General features: G+C 37.3%; 1 protein-coding gene across 10 annotated transcripts in view; it reads right to left on the bottom strand.

The window, feature by feature from the left end:
• The window catches only part of SEMA5A (semaphorin 5A), a 320230-nt gene that overhangs the window by 57290 nt on the left and 238539 nt on the right, over window positions 1-24401 (bottom strand). For all 10 annotated transcript variants that reach the window (XM_059854936.1, XM_059854946.1, XM_059854910.1 and 7 more), the window contains 3 exons: window positions 20673-20854; window positions 18283-18426; window positions 10400-10547 (listed from right to left, as the gene is read on the bottom strand). In XM_059854936.1, coding sequence (XP_059710919.1) covers window positions 10400-10547; window positions 18283-18426; window positions 20673-20854 — 474 coding nt within the window. The remainder of the gene's footprint in view (window positions 1-10399; window positions 10548-18282; window positions 18427-20672; window positions 20855-24401) is intronic.

The raw sequence follows: 24401 nt of genomic DNA, 5'->3' as shown, positions 1-24401 counted from the left end.
AAAATTCTTATAAGTGGTATATCACACAGTAGTATGACATTACCAGAAGGGTAAATTGACAAAGCCACATACAGTGTCCTCATAAGCACCAACATGGAAAAGGTCTTTTACAAAGCATCCTGGAATCTGCCACTACCTTCAGAAATAATCTTCATGCACCAAAGGTGAGGCTGCTTTTGCGCAGCAGAGCAATAAGACAGAAGATTGTTGTGCAGAGCACTGCAGAGATGTTGGCTGAGTAACAGCCTGGTATCTGACCTGCTGCCTGGCAGTCCAGCCTGTGTAACTGGCAAAGCACCTGCAATACCACAGGTCAGCCCTGCTGTTGTGCATGGGGGCTTTTCCACTTTTCCTTCTGGTGATCAAATTAAATTATAAAGAGATTGAAGGGAATCTGTCCTTCCTCTGAATCAGATAGCTGAAAAAATACAGGTATAGTCTGCAGTTGCTTTTCTACATCTGGTCCCTCTCTGACAAGGTAAAGCAAAAACCTGCATTTTGGGGCTGACCTATTTCTGAACCAGTCCCAGTCTGTGTAGGGCCATCACAAATTTCAAACCATAGATAAATGAACACCTGTATCTTTACAAGGTAGTAACTTGTTTCACTGATCTCTCATACTAGACATTGTTATAAATAACAAGGTTGGAGATTTTGATAACATAAACTAAAAGGCCTGCTTTTATAGCTTCAGCTTTCTGATGCTTCAGATGAAATAACAAGTACTGATGAATGAGAAAAACTCTGTTCTGGAAGGATTAATACTTTTATTTTCATCTGCATTATGCAGATGAAATATGCAGCATGATTCTGCTTTCAAGTAAGAAAAGGAATCTTGATAGGGTGACTGTGACACTTCATCCTGCCCTTCAACCTGCAGAGAAAAATCACTGTGTATTCTGGTAAATGAGCTCAGTGTTTGCATGAGTTTATATTCTCAGGGAAGAAGAATACAATCCCATCCACTGGAGTATTCAGATCGAAATATTATTATTTCAGAATGCTGCAATAGACTGAGTCACATCACCCTGAAGATACAAAAAAAGTTATAAATAAGTATGCTTGCCTTTTTTAAGCCTTGTGAACATATTTGTTCAAGATGAACTTCTGAGGCTTTGAATAACTAAATGCCTTTTATTTGGTGGCTGCAGTAATAGTGCAGAAGTATTCTCAGTCAACTTAGTGTGAAAGGGACAATGGGACGAACCAAGGAGGAAAAATAAAAGAAAGTTTTGATAACTCCATCAATAAATATTGAAAGTTTTTTTAAATTATTTCTTGACCTCCTATAACTTGCTTAAGAACAGAGTTGCCTGACGTTATTTTCAATGAAAATTGAAATCCTACCTCAGCCAAATAAAATTAAAAATTACTATGATGTCCTGAGACTAAGTAAAAATAAAAGCTGGCACATAAATATAACTAATTCGGATGGAGTTCCGTTTAATTGCACTCAGATGGCTAAGGACTGCTGTCAGTCAGCTCAGCTAACAAATCCCTCTAACACTCTTCAAGAGTTGCTGCATTAGTGAAGCTATAAATGGCAACAGTGCATATCACTTATTCAGGCTTCATCCATCCCTCAATTTACTGAGGTCAAAATGAAGAATACTGAAACAAAACTCTGCTTTCTGTTAAGGTCTACATGTGAGCAGACTTTTCTGTATAAAATGTGTAAACACAATTACTGTATTTGCACTGTGCCATTTTAAGTACAGGTGACCAAACCTAAAAAGAACAAAATAAATCAGAGGTACAATTTGTAGCAAACTGACTCAACACTCCCTTAAAAAGAGGAACATTGGAAATGTCATTCTAGATCAGGCATGCCTTCCCTGGTTATTGTCAAATGGCAGCACAGAAATAAGCAGAATGCAAAAAGCACAGCTCTAAATCTGATTGCTAATATTCAGGAAAAAGATTTAAAACATAAAAATTTTATTTATTATGCTAACAAAAATCTAATTTTTTGTCTATTATAATTCTACTTCATCCTGATATCCTGCACAATTTTAGTTGTGTGGAGTTTTATTGGTTCTTAAGATTTAAACCTCAACATTTTCTTGCAACAAATTACATCATTTAACAATGCTCTGGACAGAAATGAATTCCCTTCACTAGCTTCATATTTCCTTAAAACTCAGTATACTACAATACAGAGTACACAGAAACCCCAGTGTTCCCTCTCTAAACCTGCCATTAATTTATGTATTAGTCCTCCATACGCTAGAACCCTGCGTACTCTGATTTACGAGAATCTCAATCTTTTCCCTTCCTTTGGAACACTTTCCTGAGCTCAGCCCACTTCCACCATGAGCCATATCCTTTAAGATCAGTAAGCATGGCTACAGAAGAAATTTATGTAACTGCTCTCTCAGGAGTCTGAGGTGATTTTCAATGTTATGCTTCATGCGCCCTTTTTTCCCATTTTGATTACAGTTGTACAATGAAGGTTGCTACTGAGCTGACTACAGTAAAATTAAGGTTTCTCCATACTTGAAAAAGACTTATCTTTGTAATGGAAGAGACTTTGAAATTTGTAGATGAAATCATAATGAGCTTTCATGACTTCAGTCATTGACACAAAGCTGTCAGATAAATTCAGCTTCAAAATAAGCTCAGCTTTGAAGATAACAGCAGTGTTGGAGAAATCACATTATTGCAATACGCGAAACAAAAACTGTGATTTTATCCAGCTTCAGTCCAGACTGCTACAATCATCCCTTCTGAGATGAGTTTATATATGAATCCCTAGAGCACCTTTTTTGTCTTCCTTGGGAATATCTTGCTGAAACTTCCTAAATGCTATACCTGAATCTAATTTTTTTTCACCAATGCACATTCTTATAGCTAGAATCATAAACAATTCACACACCAGGGTCATTCTCCTGTCATGTTCCTCGCTGTGCCTCAAGGTGAAAGCAGGCACTTCTGTTGAGTTCATGACTGCAATTATGATACAATGCTTTTGATTTCTATTACTTCAGCCCTCAGAGACATCTAGTGCCTCATATATGACATGCAAATCAACTTTTGTGTCAATGATGCCCCAAAATTTCAGGTCACCAGAAAATATAATCCAAATTTTTCCTCCAAAATGATTAAAAACACTTATAAGTAAAATCTGCCTAAACACATTCCTTTAGGAGATCTAGAGTAACATTCCAATAACCTGATGTTTCTCCTTAGGAGAATGTCCAGTGGACAAAAATGGATAAAGCTAATATTGATGTAACAGAGATATAAAGACAGGTATAATTAATAATAACTGTATTTAAGCCCTCTATCATGAACTTAATATCATTTATGTTGAAGTTGCTCCATTTTGATTGTCAGAAAGCCATTTTATCTTCTTGAAGAACAATGTCAGGTAGATATGAAGTGGTCTACATTAGTAATATCCTAAGACATTGCACTGCACTTTCCATTTACATCAGAATTATGTTTTACCCTGGAGTTGTTTAGCAATTTGAAAATCAGAGATCAGGTGAAGCAGCCTGTCTTAACCTCCACAGATTTTTTGTTTCCCATAAATTTGGATTAGAGGTTTACTGTCTTTTTTTTCTTTTTAAAAACAAAACATCCTATAATAAATGCAATTTTAGTTGTTCCAAGAAGTCCAGGATACTCCAGCACAGACTTTTTTTTCCTTTTTTTTTTTTTTTAACAGCTCTCCCTGTTTATGTCAATTCTGATTTCATGGAAATACTACTTGTGTACCAAATAAAGCTACACAACCCATAAAAAAAAAAAACAAAACCTAGATCCACAAGCACTGGAAATAATGAAGCCTGATTTCCTATAAGTTTATATTTCAAGTCTTTTAAGTTGATCCATTTAATCCTCTCGCATCTCCCCTTCCCATACTCCTGCCTGTAGGATTTAGCAGTCCAATTGCTAAAAATTAAGAGACATGTGTCTAGTCCCAAACAAGACGTCTGCTGATATGTACACTCATTGACCAGCACCTGACACCACCTGGACCAAGCAATGGATTCAGCTGCAAATCTGTCTCTCAATGTAGAAATGAGTTTAGATTATTTTCCCTCTACTGGGCCCCTGTTTTTCATGCAACTTGTCCCAGTTCCTTGTTGTCATCAAAGACCACTCTCCCATCAAATGTATTTGTAATGGGGGAGTGGGTGCCTTACTTTTGAGCAGAAGAGTAAGAATACCTGACAGACCACATCACCATCCTGTAAGCTTTATTACTTGATAAAACTAAGCTTGAACAATGCCATCTACTTTTTTGTTCTGGTTTTTAGTCTTCAGTGACAGTTACGGACTACTTTCCAGAGAAAACTGAATGTTCTAGGTCCACAGCAAGGAAAGAAACTCAAGTCCTTAGGAAATATCCTCCCGTTTCAGTTTCGCTCATTATTTCAATTTAAAATTAGTGTAGCACAAAACTTGGTACCCAAGCTTCTTTTTTCCTAATTTTCTCCTATTTCATTCACATCCAAAACCAATCCAGTCAAAGAAAAGTAGAAGTTTGCATCTCTTAACAGTGAGTCCTCGAGCCCAGCACTGCTGGGTGCAGACTGGAGGGGGCTTCAGGTACTTTTTCTGCGGCTATCAGAGGCAGCAACGAGCACAACTCAAACACAGGGCCTCACAGAGCTGGGGGGACAGTATTCCATCTAAACAACAATAAAGAAAACTACATCTGCAGCACAAGAACCACTGAAAACTGAAACAAATGGTGAGACCTGAGACAGGACACACTCCAGCATGCCTAGTGTTTTAGGAAACAGTGGGGCAAATTCTGGCTGAAGGAAATCTGGTCTCCTGTCTGTGATCAGTACAATTCCCTAACTGGATGGAGGCACGTGGTTGTCACTTGACCCTGTTACACTAACATTTATTTACTATGGTTTTTGGAATAAGATTTGGACTTCTAAATCAAACATTCATCATCTGTATGACAGACACACATACGCCCAATACAAAGTTCTTGAATGCGTTCACTTTGGCAAACCCTTATAATTAGATTTGAAAGAGATCACAAATCAGGTGGCATTTGTCCATGAAATAAGTTATTTAACATGACCTGGAAGTCCCTGGAAGAGCTTCCTACAGGAATCTCAGAACAAGACTGCAGTCAGTGTCAGGTGTGACAGGCTGAACTGAATAGTTTGAAGTAGAGTAGCGACAGTTTCCTAGCAGCTAAAAATGTATTTCACAGCTTAAAGTTACTTTAAAAATTACATTTTTCAAAAACAGGATGCTTCACAGTATTCTCAGCAAGAAAGCAAACACCTCACAGGTTTGCCTCTTTTTCAAAATTAAATAAATGAAACAGCAAAATGATTCTGGGTGTGCCCAAATATGACCTTAAAACGCTCACATTTGGATATATATGCACATCAATTCAACTGGTTCATCCTTCACATTTACCTTGACCATGAGTGCCAAGCTGGTAACTCACTTTACTGACCAAGGTAAGCAGATATGTACCATTGATCAAGATGTTTAAGCATTTTCTGAAACTATTTCTTATGATTTTGGTTTTTTTTTTTTGTTTTGCCCTCTTTAAGTAACTTGCTATTGCTTCAAACTGCAATAGAATGTGCAGTATCAAAAGAAGAGAGGTTCAGCTTTGTTAAACTTTTCAAACTAAAAACAGTTAATACCCAATAAAGTTTGCATTACAGAAGAAAAAAGGATTGAAAAAGGAAATGAGCATAAAATAGACAAACATCACATAAATAGCACAATTTCTTATCCATCATGCTTGTGAGATTGTTTTCTGTTATGAAATAGATTATTTTTCTTAAGTCAAATGGAAAGTTAAAAAAAACTATTTAAAAAAGCACAATAATTTTATTTTCTGGTCACTTTTCTGGACTATAAATTTCAAACTTATTTTGCGAGACAGCGAATAAAAAAAGGCAATGGACAAAGTACTACTGTACTACTCTCCAATGACCAAGTACTTCTGAAAACTTTCCATCTTCAAATTCTCTTTAAAAAATTGAAGAAAGAAAAAAATTCTGACTTCTTTTTTCTTTTTTTCATCCTCTTTCATTAGAAAAACTCTAGGATACAAATACACTTGCTAAAAGAAAGTTTTGTTGTGTTCAGAAAAATTCCTGAACACTAAAATAATAATAGTAATAATTAAAAAAAGCCAAAACAACAAAAACAAAAAATTACAAAACAAAAAAAAAATCCCAAAATAGCTATTATTATTTGAGAAACAGATAATAATCTAAAAATCTTCCATTTTTGTGGGGTTTTTTTGTTGGTTTCTGTTTTGTTTGGTTTATTTCTGGGTTTTTTTGTTTGTTTCTCTTTTTTTTTTTTTTTTTTTTTTTTTTTTTTTTTTATTCCACAGCAAAATGCAGCATGCTTTGTTCTGGTATGTGGAAAGTATATATCATTTACCAGTCTCCCAGTACAAAAATGAAGATTAATGTATATGTTAGTATAACTGAAATGAGAACACAGACAAATACACACATAAAGCATGTCACCCAACTTGAGCCTCAAACTAAATTCCTCATTCTATTAATAATTCTTTTAAAAAGTTATTCTTTTATTACTGGCCTGAGACAAATTCAAGTGAGATTATGCTTCTCAAGGGAAAAGAAGCATTTTCTGAAGGAAACATACAGCTTATTTGAGTATGCTGTAAAACATGAAAATGTTTGTCCTCTGAGTCACATTAGCACAGTCCAGAGAATTCCACAGTTCCTTCTCTAGTGCCTGTATCACCTGCATACACGAGATTAATACCTGTTTTGTGATATGCTTAAGCTTTCTGTTACCAGATTTTAGCTGCTCTTAAATTTGGTTGTGATGGTTCTGTCTCTTATTAGGCAATTTTAAGCACTCTTTAGTAGCTTTGATTAACTTAAAGACTTTGACAGGTCCTTATGACTCCAGATTTTGATTTCAAACTTCATCTTTTTGACCTTTATGAGTCTCTGTGGTCTAATTCTCCTGTATCATATTGATTTATGGTTTTCTATGTTCAGTGAAAACACCTTCCGTCCTAAGTCTCTGGCCATCCATTTTCATATATTGAGTGCATTTAGGCAACAGATGCATCTTTAAGATACCATCACGGTTTTCTCTCTGTGGAATATTTATATGCATCAAAAGATTTATCATTATTATTTTATAGAATAATTTGGAAATAACCATAGGGAACTCTACTGAGTTCTGATAAAAAATATTCAAGTGGCTTGGCTGTTATCTGCAATAAGGCAGATAAAATCAAGGAACCAACTGATGAGAAACATTCAAAAAGACAAGCACAGGCAGTAGCTGCCTGCTGTGATATTGCAGCTTAGGAGAAATACAATCAAACTAAAAGGAAGAAACGCTGTTCATTAAAAATCATGCGGTATGAATCATTAGGTGGACACAGACAATAGCCATTAATATGGTAAAAGCTGCAAAATAAGGACAGAAAAAGAGATTAGGAATGGTTATACTGCAGTCTCACAGCCAGGCTGCAGATTGGAAAACAGAAGAGGCAGGTTCTCCCAAGAAATTAAATCTGGTCCCCTGATACTGCTGGCAAACATACTGTAAGACTCTCTTTCTTAAAACTTATAAAAACAGTTGCTGTTGTTGTTTTTTTCCCATGATTCCCTAAAAATGAAGTTCTAAAAACAAAGAACTAGCAGAGTTGAAAGGGGTCCCAAGACAGCATTTCATCCATCCTACACCTCTGATGCATCAAAACTTTCTTTTCATTTCAAGAAGAAATGAAGCCTAACATAGCTACCATCTCTTCTTAAAGAAAAGTTCTCCAGTCCTCTACCCTTTTTTCTTCTCCTCGGCACAGGCCACAGACACTGAACTACTCAGCTGCAACTCATGCTCCTCAAATGTTGTGAAGGTTTCACAGAGTTCATCCTCACTGAAGAAGATAAACCAGAAAGCTGGAGAGTCTCTTTATAGTTTAAAGCTTTCATTTAATGGTCGAGAGAACCAGGCTCTTTAGGTCCCTGAGTCTACTCCCAACTATGCCTTTAATTCACGTGGTAAATGTTTGGCTCATAACATCTTTTACTCCAGACAAAACAAACAGTAGATAGTATAGATTACTACCACTTTCACTGTAATACTTCCCAAGATTTTTTAGATTCTCAAGTACTCAGAGATATTCAGGATAAAAGTTTTTTGAAAGAAACTAAATTTATTAAATATCTTGCAAAACTTAAGCTGAGTATCACTATAACCAGTAAAGAATGGAAAAGTAGCAGAAAGTCACATTAACTTCTCCTTTATTCACAATGATAAAAATTCATAATTCTAACTGTTTGGAAAAATACTTACCTACTACAATAAAACAAAAAAATTGGTTGAAGCAGAAGAACATCCAACAATTTTCATATTTGTGCCCCTCATTTGTAAGACTTTATTAATATAAATATTTAAACCATTCAAAAATTAAAAGAAGGCATAAATATTTCTGATTTCACTTTCTTAGATTAATGAAACAAACTCTGAGAAGAAATAAAGTACTTTTTCTCCAGCTTCACTTAGTGACTATGCCCTGCTATGGCTGCAAAGCCTCTGAATCAAAACAAGTAAGTCAAAGGTTCAAATTCAGTGAAACTTAAACAGAACACAGACTCTATACCACAGTCCTTTGTCTTGCAAGAACACCAGAGTTCATAGAGGATTTCTACACTGGATGGGTTTCCATTGGTGGCAAGTGTTAGCAAGACAACTATGTACTCCAAAGCTTGAAACTATCAACGCAATACTTCTCTAATTAATAAAAAATCTCCACATTTTTTACAGAACATTTCCACATTTCCACAGCTGAACTGGTAACTATTCCGTGGTGCAGCAGAGTATGTACTAAGACTGTTAATAAATTACAAACCCCAGTACCATTAATCTCAAATTAGTTATAATAAGAAATTTTAACACGAAAGGTTTTCCTACTTTCCTCAGAGAGCTTTCCAAGCAAATTAAAGCCACATATTTTTGATTTAAGACCATGGGAAGATTCTCTGCAAAATAAAATGCCTCTATATTTCACAAACATTATTATAGGATAAATAGGAACAAGTGAGGGAGAAAACCATCATATTGTGCTCTTTTCAGTGCGAGTCAGGAAGGTTTAACACCAAATCTAAACCATATGTCTGCTTTTTTGGTGTACCATCAGAAGAGACAAATATTTTGGAAAACTTGATAGAATTGTAATTTATTGGGTTAATTCCTAAAGTTTAACTGGAATAAAAGAACAAGCCTCTTGGATGTTTTTAATCTACTCAAAATGCAATTCTATCATCAGAATAAATTTTAAAAAGAGAACAAATCCTGGGAAAATGCACAAAACCTTCAAATTAGGCAAAGGAATAAATAAATGATCCTTTCTTTAGCATTGAATTACTGCCAGTCTAACAAACAGACCACAGATTATGACAAACCTCAGAATCAGGCCTCTCTGAAATTAAGACATGTAAAAATTGGTTTAATAGTAAAAAGAAAAAAAATTCTTCTACCTCTTTACCTACCCATCTCCATCTGTTCAAATATAAGAAAAATCCCCTACATGATTTTCCATGCATTTCTCTTAATAAACTGGGTATCAATAAAACACTTCTACTCATTCAAATCATCCCACTGTAAATTCAAAGCCTGCTAGCTGCTAGGCTGCTGCTGTGCCAAGGTCACTGCTATCCAATCTCACCTCAGCACTTTCCTGGTGCTTCCATGCATTCACTGATTGGCTCCTTATGTATTTAGATGTGAAACTTAGCTTTTTCTCTGCTGTACAGAACATGGTACACTGGAGTCCTGGGCTCATAGCTAGGGCTCCTATGCACTCTGATGATAGAAATAAAAAACCCATGTACAGCTGCAATGACACATCTACATCTTCACTAACCTTGCCTCAAGAAGCTTAAATTCTAGATGATATTGTGAAAAAGCAGAATTATATATATTTCTGATTGATAAATCATGTGGATTTAAGCACACAGAAGCAACACAGAGACAAAACCAGTCATGTTAGCTCTAACCCTAACATGTCTCATGTTAGGGGTAGAGCTTATAGCCATACACAGATGCTTTATGGGCATAGAGCATTAGTGTTAGGACAGGTGGAAATAGCATCAAGTTTTGCTAGAAGAGGTTTAGATTGGATATTAGGAAAAATGTCTGCACTGAAAGGGTTATCAGGCACTGGAACAGACTGCCCAGAGAAGTGCCAGAGTCGCCATCCCTGCAGGCATTTAAAACACACATAGATGAGGCACTGGGGAATATGGTTCAATGGAGAAATTGTCAGAGCTGGGTTAATGGTTGGACCCGACAACCTTAGAGGTCCTTTCAAACTTAAATGAATTTATGATTCTATGACATAGAGACACCTGCGGCATATGGCCACAGACATCTGATGAAGAGAAAGCTGAAAATTGCTTACCACGCTGCAGCCAGGACAGTCGGGGCCATTTTCACATGTCCTGCGCCGTGCCTGGATCCCTCCTCCACACTGAGCCGTGCAGCGCTCCCATGGCCCCCAGCCTGTCCAAAACACATGAGGGGGGCACAACAAATGCTCATTGCAGTACCTGTGGGAAGAGAAACAAGGAGGCAAAGAATCTATTTATTATCAAGACAAGACCTCCCTCAAAACCTCCCTCATTTGCATAACTTAGATAGATATTTGTACAGGGAAATATTTTACACAAAGGGCCTCTCCCTATTCATTAAGCACCTCACTAACAGTTGTAACACTGCACAGTGTGTCTAAACATTCAAGTGGGTTTTTTTAGGTAGCAGTTGTGTGGGTGGAGCATTGTTTTGCTTTATTCAGTGACTTTATACATTCAGTGACTTTATACATTCCATGCGATGCAGCCACGCGATCGCACTGTGGTCACGTAAGCAAGATTGCAAACTACTTTATTACAACCAGTTGTGGCTATGTCTCTGTGGCAGTCAACCAAACAGAAAGCAAACATTCATGCAGGCAGTCTTTTATCAGTCTCCAGCTAAGAATTGATTAGGATCTATCTCTCTTATCTTCAGATAGCTACACTGGCTTTTCATAGCATTTCTGCTTCCATGGACAATATAAAAGCTAAAACCTTGATTCTAGGTATAAAGAACTGCACTTGTTTATAATGTTACTACTTTATCTTTTAAAGGGTGTTTTTAGCTATTATAATCTTTGAAAGATGTTCCTGTAGGCTGCAAACTGATTCAGAGGCCTAGTAGGTTCTTGAGGGAAGCACTATTGAGTTGTCATTTCTGCAACAATACATTCAGAAGGAATGTGGGAAGGTCCCAGCTACAGCTGAGTTTTTTCAATTTTTGTAGAAGCCTTAGATTCTAGATTTTTTGAGTGTGTCATAAAATAATTCTAGCCATAGCATATGCTGCTTTTTAAGGAAGCTCTACACAGGTCCAAGGGACCTGGGCCATCAGCCAGTGAGACTAGGGCTCTCTAAGAGACCAAGCTTTTACTTAGATAAAGCAAACACACAGCATAGTCAGGAAACAGACAACTCTAAAGAAATTCTCTGATATTTTATGGATGCATCTGGGTAGTTCTTGTTACAATACTGGCTGTCCTGAATGAACAAATCAATCTGGAACAGTATTTCCACAGTTTTTACAACATTCATCCAAAATCCAATGTCTTCTTGCCTTTCTAACAAGTTTTCATCTCTTGGCCCTCTTCTACAGTGAAAACTGACTCTAATACTCCAGTTATTCATTTTCTACAAGAAGAGAAATGACAGTATGAACAGTTGTCATTTTCAACAAGAATAACCACAACAGGTTTTTTGTTTGTATTCAGAAAGACCCAATATCTGCAAGTTCTAATTCTTCATTATCCCTCATAATAGGGAATTTAAACATTTGGAACTCAGTGGAGGGCAAAAAAATAATGTTGATGGTGTAAATAACATACAAAAATAGATTTATTGCATATGCTGGAGCCTAAAATTCAAACTTTGTCCCTAGGTCTGGGCAACTCCATAAAAATCAAAGATTGGGAGTGAGGTTAATAGGAGAGTGACATTTAGTTTTCTGCTTCTGTAGAGTTAAGAAAATTATTCACAGCTTGTATTGACCTTTCCTCTGGAAACTGAGGGAAAAAATGCCCAAACCCTCAATATTTATGAATCTGGTGTCAGAATTCTTCAGTGCATGATTTGGGTAAACACATTATAGTTCACATTATATTAAAGATACATAGGAATGTTCTGTATCTGAATATTCTTCCTCTGGAATGCCAGCTGCACACTTTCTTTGTCACATGCAGTCATTTATGGGAATGTGTGTGATAGCTTCTTCTAGATAATTTGTTGAGAATGTATGGTCAATAAAATATAGACGTAACATCAGCATTTATTTAGTCAAATTAGTGCAAACTTTGCATCATTTCAGTTCTTAATGAAGATGTGTTAAGTTAATTTGGGAGAAACACTGAGGCTGCAGTAAATCTGCCATGAAGTTGAAAATTACCTGCATTCAGCCATGCAGAAGTAAAATTAAGGATCTTGCCTTGCGTTAAAATAAAGGCCTCTACTGTTTAGCTATCTAAAAATGAAGCAGCTAGCAAACTTGAGCAACAGCTCATGGCAAACTTGAGAAACAGCACAGTTAAAAATATGATTTATGTCAGCCTAAAGCAGAGGTCATTTAAATACACCCCTCAATGTACAGATTGATTTTCTTGGACTATAAATGCTACATGGGAGACAGACATCTAAGCAGCCATTAAAGGCAATGGAAATCGTGTCAATACAAACTAGGGAGACTAGAATGATTGATTTGAAGAAGTTAAGGAATATAGAGCAGAAAGACACAAATTACTGCTCTCCACAGCCAGTATTGACTAAATTTCTGCATACCACAGTGGAAGTTCAGACACCTGACTCACACATAAACATTCACTCTTGTGACCCCTTGAAGTAAGGTATGACAGATCTCACTTTGAGGACAGTCATGCCACTATGCAGTGGCTCTTTTAGTGTCTATGTGCCTGACCTCCCACTCTCTCACTTCAGCAGGAGACAGAAAAGAAACCTAATAACAGTGACCCTTCACATTAAGCACTTCAAAGGGCTGGCAATTCTGTTATCCAACACTAATTAAAGATGCAGCTGAAAAAAAGCCCTAAAATCTCTATGCAAACTACTTCAATTTAGGAAACAGTTTTCTTGCTTTGCTTTTTTTTTTAATAATCAGCACCATCAATTTTTTCTTTTTTTTTAGGGAAAAAAATAAAAAGAGAACAAACCAAAAACTAACACAGCATACAAGTAGAATCTTATTTTCATTTCAGCCTGCCGGCCTCTGAAAATATGAGGTATGTTTTCACAGCTAGAGACATCCCTGCAATTGATCTTTGAGAACTGTGCTACAGCATGGGGCTTTGAGCCAAGTTTCATTATATCTGTTCTTGGATGCATTTCAAGTTACTCAGCAACCCTTTTTCCCTTTTGCTCTTTCTTCCCCTCTTAATTTTGTTCTCAGGACCCACAGGGCTAACGTTTTAGAGTAATTCAACAAAACATGCAATGCAAGAAACTTGAATCTGTGAAACCACTGCCCTCTCCCCTAACCTAACTGCAGGGAGGTCAGACTGGAGAACAGCCTAGAGAAATGTGGGTTTTGTACAGTGACCCTTCACATTTCCCTTGAAGTGAGCCCAAGTTCAAATGCCCTAATAAAGGAATTGTCATACTGGGGGAAGGGTGAACATCCTCTGTACAGTTGTGTCCACAGCTATTAGTGCCTACAGCAAATTTTACAACTACAATTTCATAGCAACTAGCATTACTATTCTTGTTTCTATAAAGATCTCAACCTTTAGTAAGACATCAATTTATTCAATTATTTCAGTGCTGCTATCCAGCACTGAGTATTATGGGCTAACTGCATGACAGTTACAAGTATGCCTTTTTTATTCCACAGAGAGATGTTATTTAAACACATATTTTGTAATGTTGAACTATGTTATACTACTAACATGTGTTTAAGAAAAACAAACTAAGCTTCATCCCTGTGCGCCCCTTCCTGTGCAATGTACTGTTCTGTGGTGGGTAGTTGTGATTACCAGCTGGTGATTTACTGGGATGCACAGACTATACTGAGGCTGATGGGAATGCCAGATTCCTTGAACTGCAGGCAGGCAGGCACATGACATGCAGATGCCCTGCTGGATTGAGACTGTTACACTGACAGAAGTACCCATCCAAGAGACTGTGGAAGGGGGCATGTGGTCCCAGGGGCTTCTGTGGAAGAGAGGGAGCAGAGAAAGCTAGGAGGGTGGGAACAGACACTTCCCAGAAGACAAGACATCCAAGGGAGTGCAAGCAAGCCTAGAGCATTGCGGTGTTTAAGCTGCTCTGCTGAAGTGGACTGGGCTTGTTCACACTGCTCAGAAACAAGCAGCGCTACACAGAGCAGGCACTTGACTCTCAGCAGCTCCTCTTTCTCATGGAAACAAGCCCAAAAGCTGAATGTTCGCTGAGAACCATGTACAAATTAATGCAACAATATGTCCTGCTTCTAATTGTTTTATACAGGCCAAAATATCCAGGGCTTTCAAACATTTACTCCTTGTCTGCAGCCAATTTACTTTTTTAATTGCCATGGTTTTTTCCTATTCTTTCCTGTGTAATAAAAGATAAGTGCATCCACTGAAAGCAAGGAATTCACATTTTATTGTACCTCATTTCTGCACAGAGAGGAGGGGGACCAGTGGACTTAATCATGCCATATCTCCAGCATCTTCCACGGAAAGGACAAACATTCTCATCCCATGATAATGTCCAGACAGGATACTACAGACTCCATAAACTAAGATCTAGAGAATTTCCAGCAGCTTCAGAGAATATCTCTTATACAGGAAAAATCAGAAAAATTAAGCCCCTAAGGAACTGATCAAGATGTCTCCCATCTGGAGTCTTAACTACAAAATTATTCTTTTATTAGAAAATTTTGTTAGAATGTTATTTTTACTCCCTCTCCATATTCTGTCTACGTGCACATCAGCTGCACTTTTGACCTACTTCTACAAGGAGAATTTGCTTTGTAATACAAGTATTTGCTGTTATCTCTCAACTGCTTTCCCCCCCTTCTCATGTACCCCTTTAGCAGCAGAGCATGAAACAGTTTAACCTATCTTCAAGGCTTTAAATTGGCAAATATTGCCATTGATTTCAAGGGAATGGCCAGCGAGCACAGAGCTGCCTGACACATTAGCCATGATGGGATCATGGCTTTCATGAGGTTAAACAAATATATCCTAGACAAACATTTAGCTCTTAACACATGAACAAATACTCTCAAGCTGAATATGGATCCACATCTGAAAGTAAATTTACCTCAGATATATGCTGCTTTTTTTGTGTTTGCTTTCTATGGAGTTATGTGCTGGATTTCTACTGAAATCACTGTTTGTGGAAAAGCTGTTTCAAAGTTTGGCACATAGATGGCTGTGGAAACTGAATCTTATATTTATACCCCTGAACATGTGAAGGTGATTAGAGTACACACATTTACAAAGTCAAATGCACTCAATATGTAAAACAACTAATTCAAATTTTTGCTAATACAAAATATATTTTCATTTTACATATGAGCTGGGTCATCAAAAAAGTAAACTATCAAGCTATTTATAAACAGTGGTTGATTTAAATAAGAAAATCTGAGAAGTTACTTCTTGGCACTTTGGATACAAAAATAGTAAATGTTTCTCAGAAGTTACTGCACATATAATGTTTGTTCAGACTGCCTAAATGTTATGGGCTCAAAGGAACTGCTTCTATTTGGTGCTGATGTAACTCAATGAGAGCGAAACAGTGAAATAATACTACTGTAAATGCTGGTGCTCCATTGCCCTCACAGCTCAAAACGCTCCACAAGCTGGCAGAGCCATGAGGACACTCATAAAACTCTAACAGCCCCAGCATCCCCTGGGTCCTCCACCCACACCAATGGGCCAAGGCCAATTTAACCTGATCCTAACCCTGGCCTGTGGTTTAGCTTCCCACCTGGACTTTAGACTTCTCTCATTGTCATGATGTCTCTAGGATCTAGACTCTTGGTTGTGTCTGGTCACAATCTCCAGGCTTGCCCTGCTCCCCTCCTGTGGGTGATGGGATGAGCCCTGGCTGGCAAATATCCCAGGACCTTCTGCTTTTTACAGCTCTGAAAAGATTTATCCAAGTCCTTGGCTTAACACTGACAAAAATCCTGGCAAATAACTGATGTCTCATTCCTCTAGCTGCTTTACAAATTACTTGATGAAATTTCCTAACTTACCACACCCTCTGGAAAAAAAATTAAAGACACTTAAAAAAATAATTAAAAGTATCAGGACATAACATGGATAACAAACAAAACCAAGGAAGAGGCAGAAAGGTTAAATGTGAGCAAGCTGTGAGTGAGAAAGGTGAAGGGCTATTGGGAGTGAAGGGTCTTTCAAAGAGACAGGAAACAGTGACAGAAGGGCTCTGAGAGAAAAAGGCATCCTGCAGTAAACTCACAGGCACATTCATCCCAGGTTGCTGTGGAACTGCACAGAGACAAAAAGGACAAATAAGCTGCAGGCTACAAAAGCAAAGCAACATAAGCTTATTGTTCCTTTAGAACTGTTGCATACCAAAATTCAATCCTTCTGGACTGTTATTATTTAAACTCATCATAAGTCACTTTCCAGTTTGTAACTGCTTTTACAGTGCACCCATTGTCTTAATGCTCAAATAATTAAGAGAGTATTTCTCATGGTTTTCTTTATTTCTGTGAAACTTCTTATCAAACTTTTTTTCCATGTTAAACTAAAATAAACAATTACTATTGCCATCTATAGTGCATCACCCCAAAGTCTCTCCAAACTGAACTATTTTTTTTCTGTTTTGTCTTGTTGTGTCCTGCCCTGGACTGACCTCTCAGTTCAGGAAAATCAATAACTGTTATTCATGCTGGGACAGAGCTAAATAACAGCAGATACAATCTATGTTTGATGGTGATGGCTTTCTGGTTGGGCAACCTATTTTCAGAAAGCAATTTACAAAAGAACGAAATCCTCTCCTTCAGAATGAAACCGTAAATATTCATGGCCTTGAAACAGCGAGAAACATTCACACATTCTGTGATACTGATCCCTTACATCTAGGAGTTAGAAAGACCAGGTCCCTGGTGATCCATTAATAGGTAAATGTGTGATGCAACCTTGCTTCAGTGAATCTCTTAATCTGAAGAAATGCTAGAGTTGGTGTTTAATTAAATGCCTCACTGAAACTCTTCATAAAGGTTACCGACTTTAGTTTACATCCAACAGCAATATAGGATACTACATCATCCATAAAGAAACACTGAAGAAAGCTGTAAGTGCACATTGGAGGGAAACATATCCACATACATCTCTTGGAATGGATGGCTACAGGACTCCAAATTTTCACACCAATCCTAGTCTTCTGCTATCTAGCTTTCTGGTATGCCTCTGGAAACAACATAATGCATGCAAGAGTCGCAGTTTATCGGAATATATTCTATTCTACCTATCTGAATACATTTAGATGATTTAAAGAAATATTTAATTCCTCTTAAACTGCAAATATGAAAATTAGGGCTGCATGTAGGGCCCACATAAATTAGAAATGTAATTAGGGTGTATGTAAAATAGAATGAAAGGCCTGAAACTGACATTCTGAGCTAGTGACAAAATACTTACACGGTGAAATCAAAATCTGAGCTAACTTGATCTGCTCAGGGGTTAAAAAATATATACAAACAATTAAAAAAATCCACCAAGCTTGAAACCTTACTAAAGATATTTGAGTTCAGGGTGTATTATATTTATCGAACAGAAAACAAAGCCCTTGAAACCTCCTTCTATGTTATAGAAATGCCTAATTTATTTACAACAGAAAAAATGAACTCACAGCATCAGTAACATAGTGCTGTGACCTTATTATGTTTTGTTCTGAATTCCAGGTCTTGAGGCTGGGTAAGTTACAATTCAAACACAGTGCAATCAATTTTCAAGGAGAATCAATTTTCAGGGTCTCAAGGGACAGCAGCACGTTGCTTCAGCCCAATTGTCTGGCACTACCAGGTGCTCTCAGGTGGCTCGGGAGAAATGAAGTGAAGCAAAAGATGAAAGATCTGCTGCAGACCCACAGCCTCGTTAATGGGAATATTGTACTGTACAGCAGTGAAACTAAAGAGAGAGTGAAAGGGAAGGGAAGGGAAAACCAAGGCAAATAAAGGAGAAAATGTCCTGTGGATAGCAACTGCACAGAAGGAATTAAAACAGACAATAGAAAAGAGATAACTCACCTCTCCTCACGATTCTGTCCCACACAGACGCGTCCTCCATGTCGAGGGGTTGGATTGCTGCAGGAACGCTGACGAACTTGAAAGCCTATTCCACAAGTAGTGCTACAAGGTGACCAAGAAGTCCATGGTGTCCAGCCTCCATTTCTGGTAGAATAAAAAGCTCAGGCTCTGTCATCTGTTATACATAGCGAATGGCTGATTAGGTGCGACTGACAGCAGAATCTGGCCTACTAATATTTCTGTAGAAGTCATTAATACTGCATCGTGTTCCTTTTGTTCAAGAATACTGAACCAAAATAAAGGTGCTGTGATACTCCATATTCCATGCTTTGCAATGAATTTGCTTTTGCTTTTAGCAACTGCTAAAATTACCTCCTTACACAAGAATTACAAAGACATGAAGATATTTAGTTGCTTTTGGTCACTTTGTTCTGGGTAAACTATATATGCAAGCTCCTGGATCAATGTTCTGAAACTAACTTTAAATTACATATCACTTTCAGGGAGATTAAAATGTCAAATTTTGCTACCTTGTCTGAAAGGAAAGTGATTAAAGCCTGGAGGAAAAGGAGGCTCAAAGGACACCATCATGCTCTCTACAGCTACCTGAAAGGAGACTACAATGAGATGGGGGTTGGTTTCTTCCCCTAGGCATTGATCTCTTGATTATAAAGGGACAGAATGAGAGGAAATGGCATCGCGTTGTGTCAGGAGAGATTTAGATTGGATATTAGGAAAAATTCCTTCACCAATAGGGCTGTCAAGCATTGGAGCATGCTGTCCAGGGAAGTGGTGGAGTCACCATCCCTGAAGGTATTAAAAGACTAGCAAATGTTGTACTTGGGGATATGGTTTAGTGGTGGACTAGGCAGTGCTTATTAATGGTTAGACTCGATCTGAAGTGTCTCTTCCAGCCTACATGACTCTATGACATTAAAATGCAAGAAGCATTGAAATGTATTAGTTCTCAGTTTCAATTAGTTCTAATTTTCAGTTTGTTCTCAATTTCAATTTCAGGTTATTCTGATAAGATGTCAATACCTTGCCTGCAATTTACAAAAAAACTAAGAGAGTTCACACACTTGTATGTACCTTGCATATGTGAAATTTTGGAAAGAACTCAAGGACTCCCACGTGCCTCCCCCCCCCCACCCCCCTCCCCAAAAAAAACCACCCTAAAAAAAATATCACAGACCAAAAATCTGAAAATTAATTCCATATCCTCTACTAGGAAAAAAAAAAAAAAATTCACTTAATCTGTTATCCAAAGCTTTAAATGGCTACATTGAAGTTTTTGTACTGGTAGAACACAAACAGAAACAAAGAAAAATAAAACTAAACTATATTGACCTTTTGATGTTTCATCATAAAAGCAAAAGTTCAAACATTGCTTTACTAATATAGCAGTGTTAACAGACATTAAAACAGTAGTGTAATAATGCCAAAGGTAGAATGCAAATCCAGTCCCAAATCACATTCCAAATTCCCTTCTAAACCTGACAGCTGTTGTTTCATTGTTCAGTATCTCACAGCATGTTTATCTTTTCTAACATTCTCCTGACCTGATGCTATATATTATTAGATTTTTTAGTAATTCTCCTAAAATAGACTATTTTCACTTACACAGCTTGCAGTTACCTTGTGCAGAAATGTAATCAGTTTTATTCACTATCATGAAGTGATTGTGATGTTGAAAAAAAGAAAAAAAAACAGAAAGAATCACTGAAAATAAGCAGAATGCACCAGTATATGTTTCATCTTGCAATAAAGTATGTATAATATATGTGTAAAATGTTTTAAACACGAGCTTCTGATGCAGTTCCAAATACGTCGTGTTCTGAGTCTCTTTGAAATGACCTGATCTCACTGATTTGCTCTGGGAGTGGTCAAGTTCCTGAAGAAGACAAAAGAATGGCTAAAGAGTTCTATACAGACTGAAAATAGAATTTGCTATCATAATGCAACTGAAAGATACAATGAAAACATTTTTCCAGGGCAGAATGGGGGACTACAATGGTAATATGAGACCTCCAAAAAAGTAAGGCAATTCTAACTTCCAGAAAACAAAGTTGTATGAATTACAGAACTGAGAAAAAGTATCATACTTTGGATATTATCTAACACTGATTTCTTTTTTTCTTTCAGAGCTTTTGCTAAAATTTCCTGAGAACAACGTTATTTGGTACATGGCATTTGAAATGACTCTGTGCTCTCTGACTCACTCTCTCTCCTACAAAGTCTGAGAGAAACTTTCAAATGTCCCATTTGCCCTTTCATGTGCAGGACAGGACCAGTAGATTTAAGGGGAGATTTCAAAGGGTGGGCTTTATTCTGATTAAATTGAAAATTTTTAAACCACAAATGACAGAAGCTGAAATTGTCTGGCATACCTGGAACAGTTGGCAATCTCCATGGTTGGCCCTTCACACAGCCATCCTCCACACTGAGGAGCAGGACTGTCACACACACGCGTCCTGCAGAGGCAGGAGCCAACACTGGCCCCGTCAGTGTGGGTGCAAGGTTTCCACTGTGACCATGTTCCAAAATGTCCATCCACTGTCAGATTCCTCATCTAGAAACAAACACAACAGAAAAGCTTACCCGAGGATTGGCAGTTCCTTCACACAACCTCTTTATTCTGCTGTGCATGAAGGTTTAGCCTTCAGCCACCAAACACAGCAGGCTCCACCAGAGAGATACACCTTCCAAACAGCAATCTCCCCTTATAATTCCTATAGCTGCATGATTTCCACAACTTCTGACCAATTTGAGCCACTGGATGCCACCACCATAGCAATAACAGAAATCACCACAAACTGTTACCTTTCACGACCGTGCTTGCCTACCTCTTGATTGCCTTTGGTAATCCCTACTTCCTGAAATTTTCCAGTGAAAATGGAACCTGGAGACTGACTATAAAAACCAAGATCAAAAGAAAGAGCCAGCAGAGGATAAGGAGAAATGAAGAATAAATTCTCCATGAGGATGATGAGACACTGGAACAGGTTTCCTATGAGAAATTGTGGATGCCCAATCCATGGAAGTGTTCAAAGCCAGGTTGGATGGGGCTTTGAGCAATACGGTCTAGTGGAAGGTGCTCCTGCCCTTGGCAGGGGAAATTCAAACTAAATGATCTTTCACTGGAAGTTTCCTTCCAGTGAAACAATTCTAAACACAGGTGTTGAAGGGTAACAAAACTAGGCTGATCAAACTCAAATCTCCATGATAAGTGTCTTTTTTTTGAAAACAATTTTTTTTTTTCCATCCTTCTCATAAGGATGAAAAGTGGTTTTAAATATGACAGTCTCTAAATATTATGTGAAATTCTATGTATGAATCCTAGAAACATCTCCAAAAAGCAGCACCTAACCCTACATGGTGAAACAGCTTGCTCCCACAGAATTCAATTCTCAAACCCTTTGGCTGGAAGGTTCAGACCATTCTCATCTTGACTGGAATGTTTCCAACAAGCAGCTGTAACACATTTAATATGAAATCTTCATTTCCCACATGAAAAAAAATTATCTAGAAAATGAGTGTTTTCTAAAGAAAATGGGGCAGGATTTGGTAAATTCAGCTCCCAGACAAGGCAATTTTCCATACTATTCTTTTAGCAAGGTGTTAATCTTGACAAATCTGTGATTCTAAATGGAAATTATGGCCACTTTAACTTAAATATTAAGGAATTTGCCTTTTGTTTGCTTCATGTTAACTTTGAGTCAAGGCAACAGTACCAACAAGTGCAAGTAGTATTTAAATTCACTCTTAGACTAAATATCAATCACTTGTAGTCATGCATTTTTCATCCAATGTGTGAGAACATAACACTTTAATATTTGCTTACATACTGAAACAGGAATTACAGCTGTAGATTGTCATAATTGATCTGAATTGGTATCTTCCTTTACTGTTTTTAGTATTTTAGCAGTGGTGATAGAAGTGTACATTGCACAAATACTTTGAAGATACAAGATATTAAATTAGAACATAAGGCATGTTTCCACTGACACTGGATGTTGGCTGCTTCTTTCCACTGTAGCAAAGATACCATAATTTCACTAGTAATTACAATTCCCACAGTTTATTTTTCACAATAGTCACTTGTGCAAGAACAGCTATGTGTATATTCTGTCAGCTACAACCAACATAAACATAATTATTAACTTCAAAATCTGTTGACAGCTATTTATTGAAAATAATTCATCAACCTTTGCTCATGTAGAGTTTACACTGATGGGTTTTGTAAGACAACAAGAAATAATATTTCCTTTTAAGTGACAAGCAGACGCATTCTCTCTTACACTGCTGGTCTAACAAATATTTATAGTCCATAAACTAACAATTCTATGTCCCCAATCTAATTATGTCAGAGACGTGAAAATGCCTTTACTGCTTTCTGTTTCTGTGCTGCATCAAAACATCTTTATTGCTGCACCTACAGTTTTAAACTAAAGCTTGTCTGTGGTTACACAAGCTAACAGCTGCCTATGTTTACCATAATACATATTAACTGGCAGGGAAGTATACATAAAACATAGCTGAAAGCTTGAACTCAGAAAGAAAAACTGATGACATATTCTCTTTCTTCATTATTTTTCCTAGCTCGTGCAAAGATCATCCCACTGGGGTCTCTGCTGCTCCTCATGACTCACCTGCTCTGTCTCTCTGTGAATATCTCCCTTTCAGAAGTGATATCAAATAATCTCATCATATGGCTGCAGGAAAGCAAAATGTACCAATGAGGGGCCTTTGCAGCCTCACCAGAATCCATGCCCATTAACCTTTCACCATCTGACACCTCAAGGGCAAAATCATAGTCAATGACAATCACATCTTGGCATGGCTACACTCTGCTTTCCCTCTCTACCACCTTGGTTTTGTCACCCTTTCTCTTCTGCAGATACCTTTAGACCTTTCTTCTTTCTTGAAGTCCTCCAAATAATCAGCCTTTGTCTCAAGTCTCTCTGCACACACCTCGTCTTCCTGCTTTGTGCCTCTGCACTCTGAGTAAAGGTCACAATTTTTAACTCTGTCAAGAGATCTTTGGTTTGAGATTACTTTTGGTAAAATTTAGTGAGTCTGTAGAGTTTCCCGAAGCTTCTAATGAATTCAGGTCCCATGCTAAACTTTCTCTAGGAATAACAGCAAAAATAAAGCCATTTCATGTTGCATGCTTCTGTTTAACAAACAAACAAAACCAAAAGCACAACCAAAACCAAAACCAAAATCCTGAAAAACATTTCGTAATTTTTTTTTTTTTACTTTCCTTATAAAAGGTCCTAGATATTTTTAAGTGATGGATTGCAAGTTGTCCCACTGGAAAATATTTCAAAAAAACAATGAACATTCATTGCCATAAAAATTATTGGATGAATAACAGGGAGACATGACAAACTGGAAAAAGATCCAATGTGCCATAGCATTAATTAGTGTCCATATTTATGCACAATTGCTGTTCTCATGCCAACTGAAACAACAACCTAAAAATCAAATTGAGAATCAAATCAGAGCAAGATAACCAAAATAACCACATTTTTCAAAACTGATCTTCAAAGTCCAGAGATGATAGCACAAAGACTCATCTGTCTCTCCCTTTCACCTCTCTCCTCTACCATGACATGCCTATAAGTACTCAGCCATAGGAATAATTCTGTAAGAAATAATTTCTAAAAGGAAACTGGTCACACTTTTTATTCTGGACTAAACTAAACTATTGTATAAACGGGCCTCTCTCTGATCCAATTTTAGAAGAAACTGGTCGTTCATTAATCTAAAAAAATTTCTACAGTGTTAAAAAGATCCCAGTAATTTTACTAACAATTAAGATATTGGAAGCAGTTGGGACCAAAAGAGGGAGAGTAGGTTTTGAATATTCTGTTACGTTCTGCTTGCAACACTGTCTTGAATATATCTAGCACATGTTAAGGATGCACATAGCTCAGTTGCCTACAGAATTAAATTAATTACATCTTGGCTTATATATCCTGTGAGCACAGCACAAAAAAATGCTATAAAAACAAATATTTGAAAGCCTCGCTAAGCAAAATTGTAATTGATTGCAGTTTGCCAGAATACTGTGTTATTTCAGAGGAAAGCTTCTGTGAAGTTTTCCAACCTGT

The sequence above is a fragment of the Haemorhous mexicanus genome, chromosome 1 (genome assembly GCF_027477595.1).
Source record: "Haemorhous mexicanus isolate bHaeMex1 chromosome 1, bHaeMex1.pri, whole genome shotgun sequence".
In the NCBI taxonomy this organism is placed as follows: Eukaryota; Metazoa; Chordata; class Aves; order Passeriformes; family Fringillidae; genus Haemorhous; species Haemorhous mexicanus.
This window is presented reverse-complemented; position numbering and strand designations above follow the sequence as displayed.